This window comes from Anthonomus grandis, chromosome 6 (assembly GCF_022605725.1).
Source record: "Anthonomus grandis grandis chromosome 6, icAntGran1.3, whole genome shotgun sequence".
NCBI lineage: Eukaryota > Metazoa > Arthropoda > Insecta > Coleoptera > Curculionidae > Anthonomus > Anthonomus grandis.
This window is the reverse complement of record NC_065551.1, coordinates 34,199,819-34,227,403: the sequence shown is the minus strand read 5'-3', so window position 1 is coordinate 34,227,403 and position 27,585 is coordinate 34,199,819. Positions and strand designations below refer to the sequence as shown.

The following is a 27,585-nucleotide window of genomic DNA, read 5'->3' as shown; positions in this document are numbered from 1 at the left end:
ATATTTTATTTTCTGGTTTTTGGCTTGTCTTTTAATTAGCATAGGTTGCCGATGCCGGGTTAATTCCATAAGGTTGGTGAATATAATAATATTGTATTGTCATAAGACAAGAACCCAATGTTTGTGTAAAATTTTGTTACAATCGGTTAAGTAGAAGTAGTTCAAAAGTCAAAAAGTTAGTGCAATATTTGAAACAATCAAAATGTATAATTTATAATACATATATTTTAGATACGGGCCAAAGATGAATAAAACTGTTAAAAAACAGATTTTATTAATACTAATATACCTAAAATAACTCAATTAACGTATCACCAGTAAATCTATCTAAATCAAAACAACCATTTTAGCTTTCAGCCTCGAAAACGTTATTTATTATACAGGTAATACAATTTCAGCGATGGCTTGACGGGGTCACGGAGGCGATAAGGCGACGGGGCAATACCAGTGCGCTCTATCTGAAAAGTTGTTACGTAGACTCTTGTGCTTGGAATCGGCTAAAATCAGCTGATCCTGATTGACATACAACAAACAGCTGACGTTTACATTTAACTGTTTATTATTTTTGAATATTTTGTTGGTTGAACTCGATCCATTTTATAATTATAGCAGTTGAAATTTAATTCGGTAAAAACCATTATGAGTTCACAATAAATTGTTCCAATTCGCCAGTTTGACCTTCACGGTCAAGAAGATCCGCAACAACAAAGAAAAATTCAAAAAAAAATTATGAAATAACAGTTGGATAACCCACTTTGGCCTCAACTACGACATTCCGCCATGAACCTCCGCAGTACATTGAGTGTTTTATGTTTCACTTTATGCTCGGTAATAATTACAGAGCAATGCTCCAAAGGGTACCCTTTCGAGCATTATTTGGGAACTAGGACCCCATATAGGATGGTTTCCAATCACAGTTTGCACAAAGTGAATTTCGAGGGTAAGTTTGAAAATTTTGAATGTGGTTTATTTGTATTGTTGGTGGGTAGGTTGTACACCAAAGAAAATCTGGATGGTTGTGAGGCACGGCACAAGAAACCCCAGTGATAAGAGAATAGAGGCCATGAACATCAGACTACCCGAGATTAAAGAGCTTATTTTGAACAGTGACAGTCTGCCTAATGGTGAGTAAAAGGGACAAAAAGATTTTAGAGTATTATAAAATCAAATCTGTAGAGTACATAAAGCATCGTGACTTGGACTTATTCCGTAAATGGAAATCTACTTTGGATATCAGAGATGAAAATAAATTAACCCACGAAGGTGAGGAGGAAATGCTACTTTTAGCTGAAAGAATGCAAAGCAGATTACCAGAAATTTTCGATAATGTTTACAGTAACACATCCTATAAGGTAGTTTTTTTAGTTTTACTGGCCATAGATTAATTTGATCTTTTAGTTCAAATACACTTATTCACAAAGGACAAAAAAGAGCGCTTACTACTTTGCGGCTGGACTGTTTGGTAAAAAGACAGCCAAAGATGTGTGGTTCCCTGAACCAAGTAAACGGGATCCTATTTTAAGGGTATGGGACTAAAAAAACCACCACTTTTCACTTTCATTTTTTTTTAATTGTTTCAGTTTTATAAATTATGTGATAAATGGAAGAAGGATGTGAAGGAAACTGTAAAAGAAAGTGGGGAACATAGAAAGTTTGAAAATACTGAACATATTCAGAAAGTGGTTGATGAAGTAACTGAAAGACTAGGCCTCGAGAACAAACTATCTGTAGGTGAGTACAGGGGTTAATTGAGTTTTAAAATGACTCAGAATTAATGTTTTTACCCTCAAAAGCAAGCTTGGGGATCACTCTGTGTTACTGTAAAAAAATTATAAAAGTACTTTCAGTGGTTCCCAAGTTATGCTCAAAAATATCAGCTAATTATTTGAACTGAGTGTTATAATATGTGCCTTGTACATTGGTTGACAAAATTGCCTCTAACTCAGAAAGTATTTAAGGTAGAAGAGAAATTTTTATATGGAATTATTGTGTAAAAAATGCTCTTTATTTTACTAAAACCCTTCTAAAAATACTCAGTAAATTTGTTGAGAAAATTAGAAGAAGAAAAATGCCCCAACTAAAAGTGCTCTGACAACCAAAGTTCTTAATCCAGAAACACATTTTTACCCTCAAATTCATCCTCAGAAACTCCTTTACATTAATATAAAAGAAATATGAAAACTACTTAATTGTTTCCTGAGATATTTCCAAAAACTTTCTTTAATGAATAAAAATCTTAGTATTCAAACTTGGTAGCTCTTGGACCCTGGCTGAAGCAAATTGCCTCTAATTCAGAAAATGTTTGAGGTACAAGAGACGTTTTTATATGGAATTATTGAGAAAGGAGTGCTCAATTTTTGTACTTATATGCTTTTAAAAATTTTCATAAAAAAGTTGTTGAGAAAATTAGGAACAAATAATGCTCCTGATACTAAACTAAAAGTGCTCAAGTCCATCTTCAGAAAAAACACTTTACATTAGTATAAAAGAAATATAGCCATATTTGAATTGGTTCCTAAATTATGTGCAAAAATGTACTTAAATTAATTAAATTTGGTTAAACTGGGTGGTTGTTGGACCCTGGCTGACAAAATTGCCTCTACCTAAAAAAATATTTGAGGTACAAGAGACATATTTATATGAAATTATTCTGTAAGAAATGATCTGTCTTTTACTAAAACCCTTTGAAAAATATTCCTGTAATTTGATGAGAAATTCTCTGAAAAAAGAAAAAATTAGTTGAGAAAAAAAAATGATTCTACCTAAACCCTTCTAACTACCAAAATACTTAACTTAGAATCATGTTTATACCCTCAACTCCATCCGCGGGAATCCCTTTACATTGATATAACATAAATATGAAAATATCTTAATTGGTTCCAAAGTTATGTCTAAAAACGTCCTTTAATGAATAAAAATTGCTCACACTCTGTGACCCTTAGACCCTCGCGGACAAAATCGCTTCTAACTAAGAAATTATTTGAGGTACAGAAAACCTTAATATCTTAAATTATTAATTAAAAAAATGTCTTCCTTTGCATTCTAAGAATATTCCCTGGATAAACAGACATAAAATCAATTTTTTTATAGACGACATATCAATAATGTACCAAACCTGCGGCTTCGAAACGGCCTGGAACAAAAAAAGCAAATCTCCTTGGTGCTCCCCTTTTACCGAAGATAACTTAAAGGTACTATTACAGTAAAACACCAACCTCCTCTCTCTGAAATATACTTTATAGGTGTTGGAATACATGGAAGACCTAAGGTACTACTGGCAAGACGGCTACGGATATGATCTCAGCTATAAGCAAGCGTGTCCAGCTTTTGGAGACATGATTGCTCACTTTGACAAGTAAATATTAAAATTTAAATGATTCTCCCACGATTTATGTTTAATTATTGTTAGTATCAGTGATTATCCAAAGGCCACTCTCTACTTTACTCATTCAGGGACTCTATTGAAAATGTTGGCCCATTTGGGGCTTTATAAGGACGCAGAACCGTTAACGGCCGATAAGTATGACGCTATGAGCGAGAGAAAGTGGAAAACTAGTTTGATTGACTCGTTTGGGACCAATCTTGCATTTGTTTTATATGAGTAAGTATTTATTGGTTTAAATACAATTTTTTCCTATGTAACATCTATGTAATCTATGTAACATATCTATGTAACATCTCAGGATGTGTATCATCTTCATTTTTTAAAAATTAATAATGGTTGCATATTCTTGAAACATAGTTTTATTAGGTTTCTGATTCGAATGTGCCTAGAATCTTAAATCACTACTTTTTTGTGTCATCTTAAGAACATTCTATGAATATTAATGTTTCTTTTTAAAAAATGACAAGACATCATCTAACCAATTATAGTATGTTATTACAACTGCCTTGAAAACTGCATTAATTATCTATAGAGAAGATGCTGTAATAATTTCTTCTAGACACTTTAACTAAGAGAAATCCCTCTTATATTAAAGAACAAAATAATAAGTTCAACTGCCTGGAAGAATTAAATAATTAGACCAATTGCTTGGACACATATGGAGGTCAATAAGTGCCCAAACATTAATTTGCTAAAGAGAGATTGCCTGGCAATTTCAATAAGAAAAATGTTGTTTACTTTAAAGAACAAAATATTTATTTCAATTGCCTGGAAGAAATAAATCATTAAACCAACTGTCTGGAACTATATGGAGGTCAATAACTGCATTAATTGTCTACAAAAGATATGTCTGATTATATCTTAAGTTTAAACTGATCTGATGATGCCTCCAATTGTATAAAACACATGTCATCTTTTTATGTCCTAATATAAGCTGCTACCATTGATTTTTTGAACGTTTTTAGTTGCGACACAACAAAAAAAGTCCTGACCCTCCACCAGGAAAATATCGTAAGGCTCCCTTGCTGTCCCGACCAAGATCTATGCGACTATAAACAAATAACCGACCACTACAACCGGAGCATCCAAAGTTGCGATTTTGTCGAAATGTGCGACTCCTCCGCAACCGGATCCGACAGCGAGTGACAATAACAATCTCATCGTTTTAACGTTAAAATAATTCATTGATAAACTAACATATTTATTCAAATAACAGAGAAAATAAAATAAAAACTTTGTGATAATACTGATATGGCGTTAAAGATCCCTTACTTTAGGTGGCTTCGGGGTTTTTCTTTAGCACGCAAATCCCGTCCAATGTGGGGGCGAAATGTTCGTACTGGTCCGTTGCTAGTTCGGCTCTTTCGGCTGCTGCCAGTAATACTGGGGTCGAGTGGGTGTGGATGCCTGCGATCGTTTTAGGGGTTCCTGAAAAAAAAGGTTAAGAATTGACAGCATTGGATTACAAGTACTATTTGTTTATATTGCATATAAATAAAATTTACAAGCACTGGGTATTTAGTGCATTAGAAACTATTATGATTAGGGGATAAGAAATAACCTCTGAATAAAAGTGGGCTAATATTTATTTGGATTTTAAAGTGAGTCATAACTGTGAAGAGAATACATTCTTCTTAAATCCCACTACCAGGGTTGAACTAAGTTAAACAACTGCATTACTATTTTTCCTATAAATGGTCAATGGTTCATATCGAAATTATTAATGTAATAATAATAATTTTTATTTAGCATCAAGGCTAACCCCAACAGATGGATTGGCCGACTTGGTCCAATTTTATGGCCTCCCAGGTCTCCAGACCTAAACCCCCTCGACTTTTTTTACTGGGGTTGCATAAAAAAAAAGGTTTATGCAAGACCAATAAATAATATTGCTGAATTACGGCAGCGAATAAATGATGCAGCCCAAGATCTTAACGCTGCCAGGAATGCAAGATGGATCAATAGGTCATTTAATTAAAGATTTGCGTTGGTGGTCAGTTCAAGTCAGGTCGGTTCAGACAGTTCGAACATATTATGTGATTTTTAATTATAAATTTGTTTTATTTTTTTCATAAGGTAGATTAGGTTTATCTTTCACTCTATCACAATAACAGTAAAGCTTTTTTTAAAACATATTGGGTAATTTTAAAATTAAATTAAATGAGCAAACTTTTTAAGGTATTAGCCAGGTTGGCGTACAATTTTTCGGTCCAGTATGAGCGGTCAAATTCAAAGTTTAAAAAATAAAAATAAGTAATACTTTATTTTCCAATAGATTTCTTATTAAATTTTTTGGCCCTTTAGTTTAATGTTTTGTCTTTGATCAGTAAAATGGCTATTCAGTGTTGCATAGCTAAAAAGAGATTCTAAAAAATATCTATTTTTAAGGCGTGACAATCGAAAATCTGATCCAAGAGTAGGATTTTGGTGACTTCCACTAAAGTGCCAATATCTCGAAAACCATCGATTTTTTACTAAGGTCATTTTATGTTTTTCTGGGTGCTTATGAGTTGCTCCATCAGCCCCTTCAGTATTATCGTTGACTTTTCGGACACCTTGTATATATAATTTATTAAAAAGCTACACGTGTTTCGCTCCTATCGGAGGATCATCAGGCCTAAAAGTAAATAAAAACAATACGAAAAGAACGCTTATAAAATATGCTAAAATACTTTTTACCTAGACATACACCTACACAGATCAACATTACAACCAACAACAAATCCAAAACTAGGTTAGATTAACAATATTCACCTTAGAAATAAAAATGTCACACGTTTCATAATTTTCATAGAATGGTTTTATTATTTAATGGACACTTTTTGGCATAACTTAACCAATTAAAATATTTTCATATTTCTTTTACTTCAATATAGAGAAGTTCCTGAGGATGCATTTGAGGCTAAAAACTTGGTTTCGGTTAAAGATTTGAATAGTTAAGACAGTTTTGGTTGGTGCATTTTTCCTAAACAAATTACACTTTTCTTATAAATATTTCACGAAATAATTAGAATATTCTTAAAAGAGTTTAAAGTAAATAAAGGGCGTCTCTTCCCAAGAGACCCAATCGGGTTTAGAGTTAAAAAAATAATTTGATATATGAAGGATTTTTGTACCATAAAAACTCTTTTCGTTAGAACCAATTTTGTCAACCAACCATCAAATTTGAAACGAATATTCCAGCATCTAGATTTTTAATAAAATTATTAGCGGACAATTTCGGGCATAATTTCGAAATTGCCTAAAATATTTTCATAATTTTTTCACAGTAATTTAGAAGACTTCCTGAGAATGGATTTGAGGGTAAAAACGTGCTTTTAAATTTAGGGTTTTGGTACTTCGGGCAGTTTTAGTCAGGGCATTCTTTTTCATAGTTTGCTAAACAAATTTTCAGTTTTTTTTTTAACTTTTCACCAAATAATGGGAATATTTTTAAGAGTTTTAGTATAAGAAAGAGCATTTATTTCCAAATAATTTCGTATCAATCGAGGTCCAAGAGACCGCTTAAAATGTACTCAATAATTTTTTTATAGTAATATAAAGTAGTTCTTGAGGATAAATTTGAGAATAAAAACTTGGTTTTCGGTTAAAGATTTGGATAGTTAAGACAGTTTTGGTTGGTGCATTTTTTTTTAACAAATTACACTTTTCTTATAAATATTGTGCCTCATAGATGGGGCTTCAAATTCACAAAGGCAGAATAACGAACCTGATCTGGGTTCTACTGGTAATATTGTATTCAGATTATCAAGAATTATACCACGACAACTACTACACCAGCATTCCGCTTATGGTATATCTTGCCAAGAAAGGTATTCATTCATTGGGTACAGTACAAACTTTCTACGGAAGCCGCTCTAAAAAAGTCCCCCTGGGGTACTAGTGAGGAATATGTTTCAACCATTGATGGAGTTGATGTTTCCAACGTAATATGGAAAGAATAAGTATGTGGCTCTGATCTCTTCCTTTGCAGGGAAAGAACCCTTAACAAAAGTCAACATTCATGACAGAAAAGAGAAGAAAATAATTGAAGTAGACAGCATGATGGGTCGATATAAAATACAAAGAAAAAGTCGAAAATGGTACATAAGAATATTCTATCATTTCTCGGATTTGACCATTGTAAATGCTTGGCTTTTGTACAAAAGGGTATACCAAGAAAAAGAAAAAAAAACTCTAAATCAGGCAGACTTTAGGGCCGAGATTGCAACATGTTTATGCAATGTAGGGAAGGGTGCACCTAATAAGCGTGGAAGGCCAAGCAGTAGTGTCGAAAATGAAATAGCGGCGAAGCGCAGTCGAGGACCGACATAACATGTGCCTCCAAAAGAAGTACGCACAGATCAAGTTGCTCATTGACCCGTCATTGAAATTCTAAAAATGTAAAGGTTAAAAAAAACTTGGTTTTTGGTTAAAGATTTTGATAGTTAAGACAGTTTTGGTTGGTACATTTTTTTTTAACAAATTACACTTTTCTTATAAATATTTCAGGAAATAATTGGTATATTCTTAAAAGAGCTTTAAGCAAATAAAGGGCGTCTCTTCCCAAATAATTTGATATATAAAGGATTTTTGTACCATAAAAACTCTCTTAGTTAGAACCAATTTTGCCAACCAAAATCCACGAACTATCAAATTTGAAACGAATATTCCAACATCTAGATTGTTAGGAATTCCCGTAATTATGTATGTATTATTGCTTAAAATATGGGACAACGCAGCATTATATATATCAACTATTAAGTTTATCTCCTTTTGATATTTGATATTGTTGTGTCTTAAGTGCCTATCAGTAATACAATCGTCGCCCTGTTATACCGGCGTTTATGTTTAGCGTTGGATTACGGTTGATCGTCGACCGCCGCCAGGAATAATTGAGATTAGAGTAAAATAAGAGTTCGCCGGGATAACCACTGTATTTGGTCAGTTTTTTAACCTTTAACGTGAACGTGATTTTTGTAATTTGAGTACGGTATAGATTTAAGTGTCGACATTCTCTAAGCTTTATTTCAATTCATTAAACGGTTTTCTTGTAGTCCGGAAAAATAACTGTTTTATTTTCCCTTCTTGCAAATCAACTTATTTGCGAACGAACCGACGTGGCCTTTTGAGCGGGTAGCTTACTAGGGCGCGATACAACATAGATTTTTTAATAAAATTATTAGCGGACAATTTCGGAACTGCCTAAAATATTTTCATAATTTTTTCACAGTAATATAAAAGACTTCCTGAGGATGGATTTGAGGGTGAAAACGTGGTTCTAGGTTAAGAATTGGGGTAGTTAGAGCAGTTTTAGTCGAGGCATTTTTTTACCTAATTTCACTTTTCTTATAAATATTTCAGGAAATAATTGGAATATTCTTAAAAGAGTTTAATCAAATAAAGAGCATCTCTTTGCAAATAATTTGATATACGAACAATTTTTGTACCTCAAAAACTTTTAGACTTAGAGCAAGTTTCGTCAGCCAAGATCCAAGAGCCAGCGAATTTGAGGTTTTGAAACGCATATTGCAATATCTTTTGATTATTGGCGGACATAAATAGCTTAAAATATTTTCATGTTTCTGTCTAAATATAGACGAATATTCCTGAGGATGGATTTGAGTGCAAAAACCTAGTTTTTGGTTAAGGGATTTGAGTAGTTGTAGCAAATTTTTACTATTCTTGGGTTCACATGAAATAATTGGAATAGTTTTGAAAAGGTTTTTGTCGGAGAGAGACCATTTCCTAAGGAGGACTCTTGTGCCACAAATCATTCTCTAAATATTCTTGGAACACTTTAAAAATATTCATAAAATATCCTTGCATATATAAGCGAAGTTTATACCTGCTTTTCCCACTACATCCACCGCCTGACCAACTCTAACGGTGGTGGGAACAATTTCCAGTTTTTCATCCAACGTCAATAACCACCTGGGCTGTATTGCGACCGTCAAAGAGTACAATAAATAATGACATTTGGCCAATATTAAGGAGTGCGGTTCCAAGAGGGAAACTGCTGTTATAAGAAGTCCTAAAAGATCATTTTAATCTACAAAAAGAGAGTGATTTTAAAGTAAAAATAACGTACCGGCCATTCCTACGGGATCCAGTAACATCCTGTCAGTGTGCATCGGGTTTAGAGTTAACGTACCTTTGCCCAAATGCACCAGACCTTGAGCGACCCTTACCATGAAGAGCGGCGAAGGGCTTTTGGCATGAAACACTGCTAATTGACGCAATCCAGCCGCCAGTCTGGCGTTATTGGTACCAGCTCCAATAAGACCTAACGTATAAAATTTGTTTAAAAAATATCAATATTTTTGGTTCCCAACTAGCATTTTTGGCAACAGCTACGAATCCTTTAAAGTTGTGGTTACTAGTCGCGGGAATCGTTTAGGCACCGTTCTGTTAGCACTTTTTTACCAAAATTTGGAATGATTTTGCTGTAGCAAATAGGTAATTCTTTTTAACGTCCCATAGTGGTTTTCGGGATGTCATAAAGTAGTAATTGTGCAGTGCTAGTTACTAAGAAGTTACTGAGACAATATTATGCAAACATTTTGATGCTCTTTCTTTGTCAACACAAATAATTTTATATGTCCGTCTTTATTCTAAGTGATGGCGTTGTATCGGGGTTAATCTATTTCATATTGTATTTAATATAGTTGATATTATCGCTTAGCGGAGTGGAAAAATGTAAACGAAGCAAATTTTACTGTTAAACATAGGCAATATAGGACGAAAATAAAGAACGCCTCATTAAAATAATGACTTTAACAAAAAAATATACCATCAAGTCTAAATATTTAAATTTAATTTTTTAAAGAAGGTAGATAATTTTTTTCACTCCTCTTTACTCCTATGAATATAAGAAGTCTATAATTTAATAAAAATTGCATAAAATGTAAAAGTATTCCGATTTTAGCAAATTCATAAAATCGTGCAATACCTTTTCACAAAATGGAGTCAAATAATTAAAAAAAAATATGGCGAATTATTGTTAGAGTTACCAAGAAGTTTCTTTTGTTACTTCAAAGTGAAAATGCCTTAGGAATAAGTAAATTATTTCAAAAAAAATGCTACTATAAAGTATATTTTACTGCATAGTAGAAATAATTACTTAAAGGTAATTTGCTTTAATAGCCAAGGTGGTAAATATTACTTTAAAGAAGAAATAAGGGTAACTATTTCGGTCTTGTTACTGATAATATTACTTCAAAGTGTATTACTGCATGGTAATATATTGATGTTCCTATGTAGTCGCAAGAACTTGAAATTTAACTTTGTAATCGCGCTTACTTAAAAGTTCCCATTTAATCGTCCCACCGACCAATATTTTCTACTTTATAGTAACGACGTTGTAAAGGTAATTAGGTCAGGTCGGTATCAGCTACCATCAGAGTTACCGCAAAGTAATAATTACTATATAGTCAAGTATCAAGTTAATATTACGTATTTCTTACTACTATTTTTTACTTGGCAATTATTTAAACTTATAAGATATTTTTTTGGTACCAGTTACCGATTTATTACTTGAATAAAGTAATATAGTCAAACAATGTTGTAGCCGTAACTAAAATTGCTAGTTGGGTTGGTATATATTGAGTCACCTAAACCGAAAATAGCGTTACAGGCAACTTCGTCGTCAATATCATGAGAATACTTAGTTAAAACGTCCAGTACGGGTAGTTGAGGGTTGGACACTGACGATAAGGCTATAGCAAGGGGTACGGCCTTTCTAACCGATGGTTCTCCATATCTACCCAGGTTACCAAAGATTCTTTGAACCATATCCATACCTGAAAATAATAATGAGACAACTTAACAAATAATTTAAAAGTACCATTTTTGCCATTAAATATATCAAACAACAAGCTTATGGAAAAAAAATTATTTTTTAGGAAGCCTTATGGTTCACGGATAACATAAAGGAATCGATTAAACTAAAAACTGTAACTTAAGGAATAATTAAAGTGGCAAGCTTATAAGGAAATAAAAATTTTATAAATAAGGCCGGGTTGAGTTGAGAAAAGGGAAGTCTATGTGAAGCGCTCCCAAAAACTGATTGATTTTTCTAAAGCGTTTGACACTGTAAATCACGAGGGACTCTTACATATTATGGCTTACACGGGTTTTAGAAATTCAGCAATTAGGTTATTTTTAAATTATTTAGTTAGAGTGCCACCAAGCTCAGTATTGGGTCTAATTTTTATTGCGAAGTTTACTGAAAAAATGCAAAATTCATCAACAATATGCAGATGATTCCCAGATATTGTTTGTGCTGCCACAAGCAGTAAATGTAAGTGAAGTCTTTGATCAGGAGTAATTTTCTAGGATACACTGCCTTCGACTTAACACAAAGAAAATTTATTATTTTTAGTAATTTTTTAAACAGGAACAAGGATGCCCTTTTGACAGATTTGAATCTTAATATGAAAGGAACAAGGCTCGAGTTTGTTGACGAGGTAAAAAATTTCGGATTAATCGTTGATTACCAACTGAGATTTGAAAAGTAAATTTCAGTGTCACTAAGGAAGGCCATGTATAAATTGAAGTTAGCACTCACTTTGAAAAAATACTGTGTGATTCTTTGATATTATTGGTGTTTAATTATTGTGATGTAGTAGTATATGGCCCTTGCATTACGGCTGCAATCGCACAGAAAATTCAAAAAGTACAAAACTTTACAAAATAATGTCGCGAACTCTGAACTGTTTCCGGACATTTACGATGTACACCGATGTGACCGAAGTCTAGACAGAACTGGATTGTCGAAGGGTGGAGGTGTATTGTTTGTTAGCTGTTAAACGCGAGTTTAAAATGTTACCTTTAAATTTATCTGATTTACTTCAAATTGTATATTCTATCGAGATTGTAGGTACGCAATTGTCCTTTGACCATTTTACGTGCTTTGTATTTATTATCTATATACCTCCTGCTAGTAGCAAATGGGTTTATGATATGGTGTACGATTACTTTGAAACAATGCAATAGTTGTGTGACAAGAAAATAATTATAATGGGTGATTTTAATATCCCCAATTTTCTTACTCACCAGCGTGACTCTATTGTGAGATCAACTTTGGCTTTTATGAATATAATGGAATTCGTACAATGTAACGAGGTCCTTAATGTCAATGGAAGAATTCTGGATTTAGTGGTAACCAATTTGATGAGTGTGAAGTTCATTTGAGTAGTTTTTCTTTTGTTGAATGTGATTCTTATCATCCCTCATTAATTATGAATTTTAAGGGTAAATTACCTCAGACTAATAATTTCACCCGCAATTTACTGGTACAGAATTGTTTCAATTTTAGACGTGCTAATTATCCCATGTTATATAGCTTAATTGAATCTGCTGACTGGCAGGAGGTGTTTGCCTCTTTTGATCCTAATGTATCTTGCGACAGCTTCTACAGTACACTTAATGAAATATTTCATAGAGCAGTTCCGCTTAAAATCGTTAAAAAATATAAATTTCCAGTCTGGTTTAATTCTGATATCATAAAGAATATCAAACTAAAGAATTTAATTCGAAAAAAACTCAAGAAATTCAGAACTCATTATTATGAAAGTCAGTTTAAAATAGTTCGAAGCAATATTAAAGAACAAATTAGGATTGCTTTTTTAGAATTTTCTCGAACAGCTGAAAATCGAATTAATGTAGACCCCTCCGATTTTTGGAACTATGTGCAGAACAAGAAAGGAATTTCGCGTATTCCCGGAGTAATGCTGTTTCAGGATCGTACAATAAAAGATCCACAGCAAATTGTTGATGCATTTGGAACTTTCTTTCAAAGCGTATATATTGAGTCGGACCCATCTAGTATTAATTTTGGTATTGAATCGAGCCAGACTAATAACAACTCTCTAAATTGCTCTTATAATTTTTCGGAAGATGAAATTGTCACCGCCTCTAATAAACTAAAAAGTAAGTTGACCTCCGGTACCGATGGAGTACCAAGTCTTGTCGTTAAAGATTGTATTCGCGCTTTATCAGGGCCTATTGCCCACATATTTAATCTTATCTTGTCTTCAACAGTATTTCCCGATAAATGGAAGACTGTAAGAATATCCCCGATATTCAAAAAGGGACCGAAGAACGACATTCAAAATTACAGAGCTATATCGATCTTATGTAATTTCTCCAAACTTTTTGAAATAGTTCTTTATAATAATAATAAGCCTTTATTTCCAACAGGCAACTTGCCCAATAACAGGAAACAGTTGCAAAACAATGAAAAATATAGTTAAAAAAAAACACACACAAACAAACCTAAAAGAATGAAAAGAAAAGAAAAAGAGTAAAGTAAAGTCACATTCTCAAAAGTTATCCAAAAAATGAGAACAAATAACTATTAATATGATATAAAAACCCAATTATAAAAGTTTAACAAGATAATCACATGTTCAACAAAATTAAATTAAATTAACTGCAATATACCTTCTAACTATAACTTAAACACATGGGCTCTAATCCCAAGAGTAATGATCCACCAAGATATCGACAATCACATGAACCGGAGAGAAATTTATATCGCACATGTGACAGATCCGATTAAATATAGCGCATATTGTATATAGTGGCGATTTCAACAGGATGTTAGTATGAGGCCTTGGCAGAAAGAATGTTAGGGGATGTCTAGCATTAAGCCTAGGCACCATGAAACGTACACCAGAAAGAAGTACAGGACTATCAATGAATCCATTCAGTAACCCATGCAGAAATTTTACAGACAAAATCCTTCTTCTGAGATGTAAAGGATGTAGATTGAAGCGTTCCAATAGTTGCCGATAATCAAACCCTCTTACCGGATATATGCCATCCTGCCTGAAGGCCAAAAACTTAGCAAATCTACGCTGAACAGATTCAAGGAGACCAACATGATTCTGATAGAGCGGGTTCCATATAATGCAGTCAAACTCCAGTTTTGATCTCACAAAGCAACAGAAAAGCAGTTTTAATGTAGACTCCAAAGTAAAACTCTGAGAACTTCTAATTATGAACCCAAGCCTTCTCAGGGCTGACTTGACTATGTTATTGAAGTGTGGAACGAATGTAAATTCAGAGTCAAAGGTTATACCAAGATCAGTAATTTGCTCTAATCTACTCAAAATAGTATCATTAATAAAGTAATTAAAATTTAAGGGTGTTTTTGATCTAGAGTAACTGACCACACTACACTTAGCCGCATTCAAGCCTAACCTGTTAACAGCGCACCATACCTCCAATGTATTTAGACAGTTCTGAAGAAAAACACAATCCTCCAAACCATATACATTTAAATATAGCTTCAAATCATCGACAAAAGCCAGCCTATGACAAGTGAGTGACTCAATCAAGTCATTTATAAAAAAACTTATAATAGAATATATGCCCATGTCAAATTAGACATAAGTCAATAGCACCTAATCAATTTGGTTTCATCAAAAATCGCTCCTGTACAGTAAACCTGGCTTGCCTAAATGAGTATCTGTGTCAGCATTTGGATAATAGAGGTCAGGTTGATGTAATATACCTTGATTTCTGCAAAGCTTTTGACCAAATTGACCACTTTGTACTTCTTCATAAGCTAACATTTTTTGGTTTTTCTACGGATTTAGTTGCTTTGATAAAATCTTACTTACGAGGTCGTAAACAGTTTGTTGAATATGAAGGCTTTAGGTCTCCTATATATGAAGTGTGCTCGGGAGTTCCGCAAGGATCTAACTTGGGCCCGCTTCTCTTTTTATTATTTATAAACGATCTTGCCGATTTACTGTCTTGTCAGACTTTACTGTTTGCGGATGATATAAAATTGTTCACAAAAATAGATACTGAAGACGATTGCGAATTCCTTCAGGTAAATCTTAACAAAGTAGAGAATTGGTGCAATGTCAATAGACTATATTTCAATGTTAATAAATGCTCTATTCTCTCATTTTCTAGAAAACTGTTGCCAATCAATTTTGACTATAGAGCAAATAATGTTGTGTTGACCAGAGTGGCATGAGGCGATTGATCTGGGAATTACTTATGATGCAAAATTAAGTTTCGCTTAGCATATAGCAAAAATAGTTTCTGACTCTGCCAAATTGTTGGGTTTTGTTTATCGAAACTGTCGGCACTTTGAAAATAATAATACTTTAAAACTACTTTTCTTCACCTACATACGCTCAAAAATAGAATACGGATCTCTAATTTGGTACCCAATTTATAGCTACCTGATAGATGCTATTGAGCGCATTCAGCGCAAGTTTATGAAGTATCTCTGGTTTAGAGAGGAAGGTGTCTTTCCAGCCAGAGGTTGTTTGGATAATCAATTATACTTAAATAAATTTAATATTATATCCTTAGCAAAAAGAAGAGAAATTCTTTTCATAAAATTCTTATATAACCTTATTCATAACAAGATTGACTGTCCCACCCTTTTGGCTGGATTAAATTTTCGGGTACCAAGAATAAACTCTAGGCATTTTAGATAATTTTATGTAAATCCCGCTAGGACTAATATTTTGTTTAAATCCCCTATTAATATAATGTGTCAGAATTATGTTAATAATAATTTACATAAACGGTTCGATATTTTTGTTGACAGTTTAATGTCCATTATAGAAGGTATTGAGTAAATAGGTGATGCAGAGTCTTTCTAGTATGTATATAGATAGTCTGTTTAAGTGCATAGAATGTTAAGCATTTTGATTTTTCATTTTTATACTCATTTTGGTAAATTTTTATTTTTTTTTCCTCATATTCTTTCCTGTAATTGGGTAACAAACCCAATAAATGCCTCTTTTTTTTATTACTTAAAAAAAAGTCAATTTCATTACATTATACACACAAAAACATGTATAAATCATTTTTAAGTAGAAGTCCATTCTTAAAGTGGTTCTTTAGAGCCACTCTAAAGGAATTAACATTTTGATTTTCGCCTTTAATTTGTGTTGGCTTTAAATTATATTTACTTAACCCATTATATTAATAAAACAAATAATTTTGAGCACGTTGTTGGGCAACTTGTGGTGTATAAAAGCCCGTTCTATTAGTTGTATTATAATTGTGAATATCGGCATTATATAAGACCTTTTTCGCTGTGGTGCTTGACCAACCAAAAATTAATTTTTATAGATAAAAGTAAACGTTCCAGGAAGGTCCTGTTTTTTTATTGGAATATTAATATTTTGTCTTCTTTCTGCTTAGGATTATTGATCTTGCTTTTAAGAATGATCTCGGCAATGTTTTCAATGTTCATATTTTTTAAGAAATTTCAGGGTTTTCATCAGTCATCTTAGTTGTATTTTGCTATGAATTCTCCATGTACAATAGTTGTTTCAGGAATCATTTGTCCAGGAACTTGGGGTTGGGGTTGCTTTTCCAATTTTGCCAAGCAATTTAATTGGCTTTCAAAAGGTTTTAAGTGCCTGGAATAATTATTCACATCCTTCCAGGCACTTGGCGTCGCTTTCCAAAATTTTCCAAGAAGTTTCAAGTTACTGGAATCACCTGTATCTGTGACTGGCAACCATTTCATAAGTCTTGGTTTTCCTAGTATCACTGGCATTGCTCTATTTTGTAGTCTAGATAATTTATTTTGTCTTAAAAGAAATAAAATACTACGAAGAAAGAAATAAATACTTAAATAATTAAAATGTAATATTAGGGCAGTATATAGAGTTTTTTTGTTCCAAAAACTCAGGTAAGATGAACATCTAGATAAAAATTTTTCTAATTACTTCTAATGCAATAGATTTAAAGTTCAAATGCTGATCTATTCAAATGTCCAGATACTTAAGTTTGGATACTCTTTCTATAGAATTTTCACCCACGTTTATGTCTAGGTCTTCGAAATTATTCCCTTGCTATAATCATGTACTTACTTATTGCTATATTCACCCTTAAATCAATTAAACTACATCAATTATATACTTTAATTTAATAGTATTTGAAGTCAAAGTGTGCCTGAAGACATATCTACAAAAAGATAAACTGTGCTATCCTTATTATAATGCATTAACTCATTTATGTCTATTATAAATGTCAAAGGACGCAAGACACTGCTTTGTGGGATACCAGACTCATTTGCTATAAGTTCTGATAAAATGTCTGATAATTTTTTAAGAAATTATGAAAACACGCAAAACAATACCACCTAATCCTACATTTCCCAATTTCACCATTGAATGTTTTCGATTCACAGTTTCAAAAGCCTTTCTGAGATCTAAAAAGATCAGAGTACCAGTGATTAGATTTTTATCAGTATTTTGCTTCAAGTTCCTACCCTGCACAGTTCAATTTTTCTCTGAAGCCCAATTCATGTTCATTGATTAAGTGGTTGTCATTAAGTTTATTTCTTATGGACTTGGCATATTGGCCATATCAAATAAGATTTCCTTCGATCATTGTAGTTTATTAAATGAACCTCGTAATGGGTAAGTTATGTTCAAGAAGTAGGTACTCTACTGCTAATTTTATTTATGTCTATCGGAAATTCATTTACCCTGTCAACAAAAGAAAAATAATTTAGCTTACTAAGCGTTAGCTAACTAATGTTCCATTTATCATTTAGAGGTTCAGCACCCGTTTATTTATTGGTACAAATTCCTACAAGGTTTTAGAAGACGAAGAATTAGTTTTGGAATATGGTTTTTTGTTGTTTCACGTGCTTATAAGTATAGTATTATTTATTAAGACTATAATTTCATTTTAAAGCCTTAAATAATTTCCTTTTTGATTTTATACTATGGTTTTTCTATTTATATTTTGCTAAATTGTTAAAATTTACTGCTTGCTTTTGTGTGCTAGTTATCCAAACAAATGGAAAAGCATTTTCTTGCATGAAGTGAATTTCGCCTTTTCGAAAAACAATTATTGTGCATTTCCGAGTTATTAAGGATTGTCTCTTGTGCTACTCTTACCGATATCCTCTCCAAACGACACAGAAGCTACAGCCAGCGTTGCTACAGCCTGGCCCATGGCATAATCCCACTCGGACCCCTTTTTGGCCTTCTTAGGCCCTTTAGGAGCCGGTGGAGGAGCGGGTTGTTCTTCATTAGGAGACTCCACCTTCTCTCCAATCATGGCCAGGAGCTCTTGGATGATCAGCACGTCGCCGGTACCGGCGTAGGAGCACATTAACAACGTCGTCTGGGCGAAACTCTTGAACGGCTCAGGAAAAACCTTTAAAAAAAAATTAATAATTTTCCGCCCTGTTGTCCTTCAAACACTTAGTTACCTCCATGGTGTTACTCGAAACGTCAATATCGTCTCGGGCCCCGAAGTAGCACAAAGCCACCCCTAAGGCCATCAGTTTCATGAAGACGGACTTTAAGTTTTCCGGGTCTTGCGTGTGGAGTTCGATCATCGCGTTTAATATCGCCGACGGTACTTCGGAATCGGATTTCCCTAAGGAAACTAAACCGCAGGCGATACTCGCGTTCGCTAAGATTTCCAGGGATTTCGAGGAGGTTAGCACGGGAAGTAAGAGGGACAAGATTTCATCCCTTTGACTGCCTATAAGACTCGGAAAGGTTATATTATTAAATAGTCTTATAATAAATTAAAATGTTGCACCTGCATAGGCTATGCCAAGCCCTAAAACGGACCCGATTTGTAAGAGCTCGTTAGGGCAGAGTATGTAGTCGCCCAAAAGAGCCAGCGCGGGATCGCACTCGTTTCGCACCCTACAGTTGACGATCCCTAAAGCCAAAAGGGCCCCGGACTTAATATAGTCTTCTGTGGTGTACAGGTATTTATCTATGGGCGTCAGGCCACCATCGACGTCCCATAAGTGCACGAGGCCTAAGGCGGCTGTTGCACTTAACATACCGTGATCTGCCAGGAAAAACGATTGTCTTAAAAAATGTTCATCCTTTTATGTTAAAAATAGTAGACGGTGAAATACCGATGAGACTATTGATCAGGTTTCGCCAATACTTCACACAGTATGTACTTTACAAAATCACAGTTATAAAGTTTAATAACCAGTTTATTGGTAGTAATGAACCATCCTAGTGTTCATATATTTGCAGATACAGCTTCCGTGCTTAATATATTCCAGATGTACACAATCTTTTCTTTGTAGCTTGTTGTTCTTCTCTTTCCGCAGCTTCTTTGTTCCACGTCCTCTTAAATTTTCATGTTTGCAGGTGTATTCATTAGTTAGGATTTTAAAGGGCTTGTACGAGATCACTTCAACTCCATCTGTGTAAATCAAATTTTTTTAGCCTCTCTGTATATTGGCCACTGCACTAAGATGGAATTCTCGTGATTACACTTTTGCACTTTTTCTAATACTTTCATGACTCCCAAAAAGTAGGGATTCCATACTGAGTGACCAAACTCCAATTTGAGCCTAATATATCAAATGTACACAAGACCTCCTGATCATGTCCACAAGGTCATCTTTGAAGGACTTTTAAGAGAATTTGCCTTCACGACGATTTGATTCTAACACGACCAGGTCGTTCTGATGGTGAACATGTCTAACTTGGGTTCCATTTATATTATATACATTGGCTGGATTGTTGTTTATCAGAGGCTTTCTCCAAACTCCAGGTGAATAATGCCTGTGAAGTATTGTTTTCAAAACCAAAGGAGTTGCAATGAGTACGTGGATGTACCAAACACAATGACTGACTGAAACCTCAGAATGGAATACAGTATCTTAAATGTGATTCCACCAAGGCGAAATAACTAGTCCGTGCAATAACGGGACCATGTTCCCTTGCAGTTACCTTCACGCTATAGCAACCAGAAGCCAGCTTCCTATTTAGACAGCTCACATGAGAGTCAAATATCAAGCTGTAATCTATGTTCAAACCCAGATATTTAGAATCGTCAACAGCCTTCAAAATTTGAGTCACAATGGCAATATTTTCCAAGCGCATGTCTCTAAATTAAACAACATGGGTTTTTGATAGATTTAGAGCTAGTTGATTAGCATCACACCAATCCTTGATGTTTTGAACGTCAAGAGCAATAATATTTTGCACATCAAGAGGGTTGTATACGTCCAGTGACCACAGTTCTGGACGAACATCAGCAAAAGCTCCAATCTCTCCTGAAATATCAAGGTTTAGCAAATCGTTGATGTAAATCTGGAAGATAGTTGGGCCTAACACAGACCCCTGAGGAACACCACAAGTAATGATGATATCTTGCTATCCGATGCTCAGCACCTTGGAAGCCATACTTATAAAGCTTAGAAAGCAGTATTCTGTGACTGATACAATCGAACGCTTTTGAGAAATTACAGAACGCCGCTGCCGAAGGCTTACTGATTGAAAGTAACAGAAATATGCATAGAAAAAAATTACTATTACTGTTTGGAATGAAAAGAAAATGACTTTTGCTGCCTGGAACTAAGAGAACATTAGTTTTACTGTCCAGAGAGAAATTTTAAAAATATTTTAACTTCCTAAAGAGTAGCAGAAAAAATTATTTTACTAATTAGTTTCACTTCCTGGAAAACTGAGAGAAAATGAATTTTACTGCCTGCAAAAACAATTTCAACTGCCTGGAACTAAGAAAAAATAAATTAATTTTTTTTTCGAGTTACTTCTACTGATACTTCTTCGCGCTAGTTCTGGTCAAAATCTATTTAAAATTTCGCATTTGAATGTACGCTCTCTTAATACAGGATTCGATGAATTCTCACACTATGTACATCAACATCAGTTTGAGATATTAGGAATAACTGAGACTTGGCTGACACCTTCCCATGACGAAACTTCATTTAAACTTAATGGCTACAAATTTGTTAGAAAGGATAGAGTTGGCCGGGGTGGAGGAGTAGGTGTTTATCTAAAAAGTCATTTAAAATATGAAATACTTCAATTTCAAGTTAATTCAGAATCTTGTGAATATTTAAGCATAAAAATTAACATAGGTAAAAAATCTGTTATTTTCACCACAATATACAAACCACCATCTGCAAACATTAATAACTTTTTAGACAACTTTGAGGACATTTTAAGTCTTACCGTACCCTTTTGTGACTATCCAATTTTTGTCGGAGACTATAACATTAATTTTCTAAACCAAACTACACCAAAAAATGATTTTATCAAATTGCTTCAAAATTATGATTTGGAGCAATATGTTAAAAACCCTACTCGGTTTAGTCACACTGGAGATAACTCGAGTTTATTAGATCTAATTATAACAAGTAAAACATTCATCCCTGAAAGTTGTGAGGTGGTACCTATTTCAGAAAGTGTATCTGATCACTGTTTAACTTTTGCATGCTTTAATTTGATTTCAAACAAGCCATTTCAAAAATTTGTTTCTTTTAGAAATTATAACGATATTACAGTGGGTGACTTTGAGAGGGACGCTCGAGCACTAAATTGGGATATTATTTATTATATAACTAATATTAATAATAAATTAAACATGTTTAATTCGTTTATCATGTTTTTACTTAACAAGCATGCTCCCTTGAAACAAAAAAGAATCCAGGATAGGCCATATACACCATGGATTACGAATAACATTAAGTTGCTAATGAAATTAAGAGATAAGGCCCACAAGAAATATCTACAGCATGGAACCGACGCCAAACTGCAATACTATAGGGAACTTCGAAATACCACTAAACATGCCATAGCCCGTGAGAAAATAGCTTACTTTCAATCTCTTTCTACAAAGTCTGGAAGGGATTTTTGGAAATCTGCTGAAAAGTTAAATCTGACCAAAACTAAAAATACCAATGACATTTTTCAGCTATTTCCAGATCCATCTGCAATCAATAATTATTTTGTAAATTCTAATTCAAGTACATATACTACCTCAGATGAAAAGGTTAATTTTTATAAACAAAATAGGCATCAATCATTTACCGAGGAGTTAAGGTTTGGTCTGATAGACGAAGAAGCATTAATCCAAATTTTAAATTCTATTAGCACTAATGCCACAGGCGAAGACGAGATATCAATAAGAGATATTAAATTATGCTTTCCTTATTGTAAATATGCTTTAATAAATATTATTAATACTTGTATTCTAGAAAATAGTTATCCGGACTTATGGAAAAAGTCTATTATTTTACCATTACCAAAAGTTTCAAATCCAGGAGACTTTAAAGATCTTCGACCCATAAGTATTTTGCCGGCTATATCAAAAATTTTGGAGAAGCACATTTATCAACAGATTGTTTCATTTGTCGAATCTAAAAAAATAATTCCGCCTAGCCAATCTGGATTTAGAAAAAATTTTAGCACTAGTACCTGCCTAATTAACTTGGTGAATGATGTAAGGCTTGATCAGGATCGGAAAGAAATCACGTGCCTCTGCCTATTAGACTTCAGTAAGGCCTTTGACACACTGTGTCACCGGATGTTGTTGGCTAAGCTTCACCATTTTGGTTTTTCTCAGGAAGCTGTAAAATTCTTTGAGTCTTATCTAGTCGGGCGTGTTCAGAGTACACTTCTTTATAATGGGCCCAACAAAATTAAATCTGATTACATACCGGTGACAACGGGCGTCCCACAGGGGTCGATATTAGGGCCATTATTGTTTTCATTATACGTTGCAGATATGAACAAAGAGGTTATAAATTCCAAAATGCAACAGTTTGCTGATGATTCCCAACTGTACATTTCATTTAATCAAGATCTATTGCAGCATTTTCAGAAAAATCTTAATGATGACCTAAAAAAAATTCGAAGTTTTGCAAATAATCATAATCTTAAGCTAAATGCTGCAAAATCATGTGTAATATTGTTGGGAGAGAACAAAGCCAGAATAGCAAATATTAATCAACATTTAAATATTATGATAGATAATGAAAGGTTGCCTGTTGTCACAGAAGTCAAGAATTTAGGTGTTTACCTTGACACAAGATTAACTTTCGAAACGCATATAAAAAAGAAACTTTGCATTGCCTATTTAAGATTGAAGAAAATATATCAAGTAAACAGATTTTTGCCCTCAACAACAAAATACTATTTATGTAACTCTCTTGTTTTATCTTTGTTGGATTATGGTGACATCATTTATCACAGCTCTTTGACTAACAGAATTTCTAAATCTATTCAGAAGTTGCAAAATGCGTGTTTGCGATTTTCATATAATATTTTGTATAGAGATCATATTACTCCACACTTAAATAAACACTCAATATTACCTATGGCTAATCGACGTACGCTACATTTAACCAATTTTATTTATAGAGTTTTAAAATCCAAGCAACCGCCATATTTATATCAACATTTCATATCTAGAGATCACTATCACCAAACTCGCTATACTGGCAATTTTCTTGTACCGCAACACCGTTCTGCAAATTTCCAAAAATCCTTTGCTTTTGTTGCACCTCAAATATGGAACAATATTCCAATTGAAAAAAAAACTTTAGCAATATCTACATTTTCAAAACACATTAAAAATAAACTTTTGCAAGAGCAACGTACAATTTAATGAAAATGTGAGAAAATGTTGAAATTATCTGACTATTTGTGGCTAGATCTGTGCGTTCTCTGTCAGTCCAATTTATAAATAATAATGAATTATTAGTGCTATTCTCCTAGTGACCTATGGGGGGTTTTTGTGCTTGACCGGATACCAAAATTATTGTCATAAACTGAAAATTATTAACTTTATTGTTAAGTATAAATAGTGATTTTTTCTTTAGGTTTTAGTTTTTTATAGGTTTTAGTTTTTGGGGCGCTCTACACATTTCTGAAAATAAGTTCCAGACTTGTGAATCGGTTTATTAATCGCAGGGTAGTCCTTTATTTATCATCAACCGAGATTATTGTTATATTTAAAAATGAAGTGTAATTTATTTTGGGATAAATAAAAAGTTTTTGAATTTGAATTTGATTGTTGATGGCAAAGTTGGGAACTTCACGCTCCCGAGTGTATATATACTTCAATGTCTGTGCAAATTCCTCTGACATGTTTCTTAAATTTAGAATTTTCTCACCTGTTATTGCGCCTTTCAATGCTTTTACTCTTTGGTGTTAAAGTGTTGCTGATATATTTGTAAAGCTGCTTTTGTGATTTTCCTTTTACTACTTACTTGAGGCGTCGTTTTTAATTTGTTACTCTGATCTTGGCAGGCCACTGTAGTCATGGTTTTTCTATATTTATCCCACAGCTTATTTCGTCAAAAAAAATTTCCCACTGATCCAAGCCTTTGTTGGATTTACTTCCAGTTCTAAGTGGTGCAAATTTGTTTGTGCATAGATATTTTTCATTAGATCCCGCTACGAGATTCTGCTCATATAAATGATTATTAATTGAATCGTAATCAGCATTGCAAAAATCCCTTTTTTGTATTTTTCAATCGGTTAAGTAGCACAGTTAAACTTAGTTTACCACATGGTCACTTCATCCTTTCATATAAGACTATTTTATGTTAGAATTTCGTTTTCCGTTGAGCTTACCCTTATTTCTATAAATCCACTTGTTGCCAGTATCTTCGGTCAAAAGTTTATCGATACCGAACGCGGCATTAACAAACCCATTGACAAAAGATGAGGCCAAGTTCTGTCTGGCACTGTCCATGTTCTCCCCTAAAATTTGCAATCTAGGTGGTACTGGTTCCAACCAGGTTTTATACACGTCTTCGGGCATTTTGGGTTCCATTACGTCCAACTAATAAAGAAGGTAAACATATCGTGAATGTAGTACAATATTGTGCCAATTTACCTCTCGGCATAAAGTATGAAAGAACGAGCTTAAAAGGCTGTTGCTTAAAATGTTATTCAGGTCCTCGTAATCTTCAGTTTCGGTGTCCAGTTCCACTGAAAACAGTTGCCTGGCACATATAAATGCTAATTGACATAATATTATTCTGAAATATAAAACCTCAAAGAATTTGGATAATTCCAGCAAAATTCTCTTATACCTGTCCGTGCATTTAGAAAACACCTGATTGACAAACTGGGCGTTGTTCATTTGAAGAGCGATAATGAGAGCCCTAGAGTATTCGTCAAATTTCAAATACTGCTCATAAGTGAGCGTCATTATTTTATCCCTTTCCATGTCATCTACATATCTGGCACACGATATTAAATAGTAGCACATCCTAAAAAGAAGACCCATAAGTGAATTGTAGAACAAAAAACTCTCAAAATACCTCTGGTATGTGTTCGATCCAATATAAGTTGGCAGCAAACTCAACTGATCGATCTCCATCAGTAAGTCGCACGCCTGAATTTCAGCGTGGTGCTCGCAGTTAAACTTTATAATGTCATTAATGAGGGGCATCAACATTTTGTCACTAGTTCCACAGTTTGAAATCACCCATTGCTGAACAATCTCGTTTTCCAGTTGTCTGATGTACTCATGCCCCCAGTCTCCAATGTTTTTCATTGTACCTTAAATAATTTGTGTTTTATAGAAAAATTATCTTACAGAAAACTGCCCTTTATATACCAATACCTAGATGCATATGTATATTAAAGTTATAAATTCTATTACCTACTGACAGTTTAATTGTACAAACTGAAATTTCCAGGTTGGTTTCTTGGTGTGATAATTGTGTAAAACTTTATGTAGACAAATGTAAATTTATGACTTTCCATCAGAGAAAAATCCCAATTCAATATAGCAATGAGATGAGATAAATGGGTGTCATTTGAGTAAAATTGAAACATTCAATGATATGGGCTGCAAACGCTGCTGGAAACCATGGCCTTGAGAGGCTATAATTTGTTGGGTTTTTTTTAAAGACTTATTTGCAAATTTTGATACCAAAGCAATAAAATGTCTCTAGAACAGTTTATTTAATCTGTAGCATCTTAGAGTATAGTTCAAGTATATGGTCTCCTTTTTGCAATTGCTCTATGATATTTTAGAAAATGTGCAATACAAGTTTGTAAAATACATATTATTTAAGTTTAGAGCCTTTAAAGCAATGTAGGGTAAAAGCTATGCAAGTTGTTGAATGCCTTTATGATTGCCTGTCACTTTTATCTGATATTCTATTCAATATAATGTTCTAGATTAATACATTCGATGAGAATTATCACAGAACCAATTATGGTCAGGAAAGCTTTCTTGATAGAGTTATGAAAAATTATTTTTCGATTTGTTTGGTGATTATTGATGTTTTCGATTTGCTCTTGTGTAAGTAAGGAATGCACCACTTACAATTTTATTCCTGTAGTGTACTGAAACAATAAATAAAATATATTTCAAAAAGTGTTAAAAAAACATAATTAAAAAAAAAACTTTTAACCTATCTAACAATAAAAAATGGTTCTCACTCACCGATCAAACAATATTTAAGACATTCCCTTTGTTTCCTTGCCTCCTCACCCCCTGCGGTGCCCATAGCGAGAACAGAAATCACATCTGCAAGGATGTGCTTGGTGTTGCCCGAAGGCATTTTTTTGTGAGTGTCTTTTAGTAATTCATAGTAAGGGGTCAAGTATTTGAGAGGTTTCGGTACAGAGGTCATCGAGGTGGTGGAGGTTCGGATAAGGTATTTTAGCATTTCCAGTGCCGGGAGGATCAGTTTAGGATCTGTGCCCTAAAAGGTAAGAATTAAATTATGTATTAGAATAAAATTGTTAGGACGTACAGTGATTTTATCAACAAGTAGTTTCAGTTCGTTTTGTAGCTCCTTGTCTTCTTCAGGCTGAAATAAAAAAAGTTCATAAAAGGGGTTTTTCATTTGACATGGGATATTTAAGTTTTTAGTAGGAAAAGCTTCGAAAGCAAGAACCTTATAGGATTTTTTCATCTTACTTACTTCCTCAGTAGCAGGTGGTTTTGGTTGAACAGTAGTTGCTGCCATTTTTTAGCTAGTGCAAAATGCACCTAAAAAGTATAATTTATAATATACAATAAGATCCTATAAGAATTAATGTACTTCTGTGTGGACACTTGGTGTCTTTGGGCCTATTCTTACCTATGAGCACTACTTAAAGTGTTTCTGTTTTGTATTACCTTCCGAGAAAAATATTAAAAGAAACTTTTTTGATACCCGCAACTTAAATTAAAGTTTTTAACTGTTGAAAATTGATCTTTCCCTCTTAAATCAGCCGTTAGTTAAGAAAAGCGCTCCTTTCGAGAAAATGCAGTTTCACGATTTGAAAATTTCGCCAGTCGGCCATCTTGTCTGACACCTGTCAAACGCACCAATCCTGATAGCCATGCTAATAGCACCGTTGCCACTTTATATACAATTAGATTATTCTTTAATTTTAGTTTTTTTCATTAACGAACTAAATTTACCTTAGTAAATAAAATTAAAAAGTCATTTTATTTATATCAAATTTAATTTA

General features: G+C 33.6%; 2 protein-coding genes across 6 annotated transcripts; one reads left to right on the top strand and one right to left on the bottom strand.

The window, feature by feature from the left end:
* The first annotated feature begins 501 nt into the window (after positions 1-501).
* LOC126737108 (multiple inositol polyphosphate phosphatase 1) lies at positions 502-4,635 on the top strand. The gene is made up of 9 exons (XM_050441837.1): positions 502-940; positions 990-1,124; positions 1,177-1,352; positions 1,399-1,524; positions 1,581-1,731; positions 3,091-3,191; positions 3,243-3,355; positions 3,410-3,601; positions 4,351-4,635. The coding sequence occupies exons 1-9, from the start codon at positions 781-783 to the stop codon at positions 4,529-4,531; spliced, it is 1,335 nt and encodes a 444-aa protein (XP_050297794.1). The 5' UTR covers positions 502-780; the 3' UTR covers positions 4,532-4,635.
* LOC126737106 (26S proteasome non-ATPase regulatory subunit 2-like) lies at positions 4,570-27,430 on the bottom strand. 5 transcript variants are annotated; one of them, XM_050441832.1, is made up of 15 exons: positions 27,171-27,430; positions 27,051-27,118; positions 26,880-26,936; positions 26,567-26,828; positions 25,431-25,671; positions 25,200-25,379; positions 25,001-25,145; positions 24,736-24,946; positions 18,917-19,177; positions 18,579-18,856; positions 18,262-18,523; positions 10,978-11,166; positions 9,456-9,650; positions 9,213-9,398; positions 4,570-4,813 (listed from the first exon to the last, which is right to left on the bottom strand). In XM_050441832.1, exons 2-15 carry the CDS (start codon positions 27,093-27,095, stop codon positions 4,659-4,661), a joined length of 2,667 nt encoding a protein of 888 aa, XP_050297789.1. In that variant the 5' UTR covers positions 27,096-27,118; positions 27,171-27,430; the 3' UTR covers positions 4,570-4,658. The 5 variants fall into 5 exon arrangements, with proteins under 5 accessions (XP_050297789.1, XP_050297788.1, XP_050297790.1 ...); XM_050441831.1 differs by having other exon boundaries at positions 27,210-27,430; XM_050441833.1 differs by having other exon boundaries at positions 10,999-11,166; positions 27,210-27,430.
* Between the last annotated feature and the right edge of the window lie 155 nt (positions 27,431-27,585).

Bases quoted from the DNA above. Each gene is read 5' to 3' on its own strand.
- LOC126737108 (XM_050441837.1), top strand. From the start codon at position 781: ATGAACCTCCGCAGTACATTGAGTGTTTTATGTTTCACTTTATGCTCG. The intron at 941-989 runs GTAAGTTTGAAA...GTTGGTGGGTAG, and splicing joins GCACAAAGTGAATTTCGAGG to GTTGTACACCAAAGAAAATC. The intron at 3,602-4,350 runs GTAAGTATTTAT...GAACGTTTTTAG, and splicing joins CTTGCATTTGTTTTATATGA to TTGCGACACAACAAAAAAAG.
- LOC126737106 (XM_050441832.1), bottom strand. From the start codon at position 27,095: ATGGCAGCAACTACTGTTCAACCAAAACCACCTGCTACTGAGGAA. The intron at 26,829-26,879 runs GTACGTCCTAAC...CTTACCTTTTAG, and splicing joins TACTTGTTGATAAAATCACT to GGCACAGATCCTAAACTGAT. The intron at 9,651-10,977 runs GTGACTCAATAT...TTTATACGTTAG, and splicing joins TAACGCTATTTTCGGTTTAG to GTCTTATTGGAGCTGGTACC.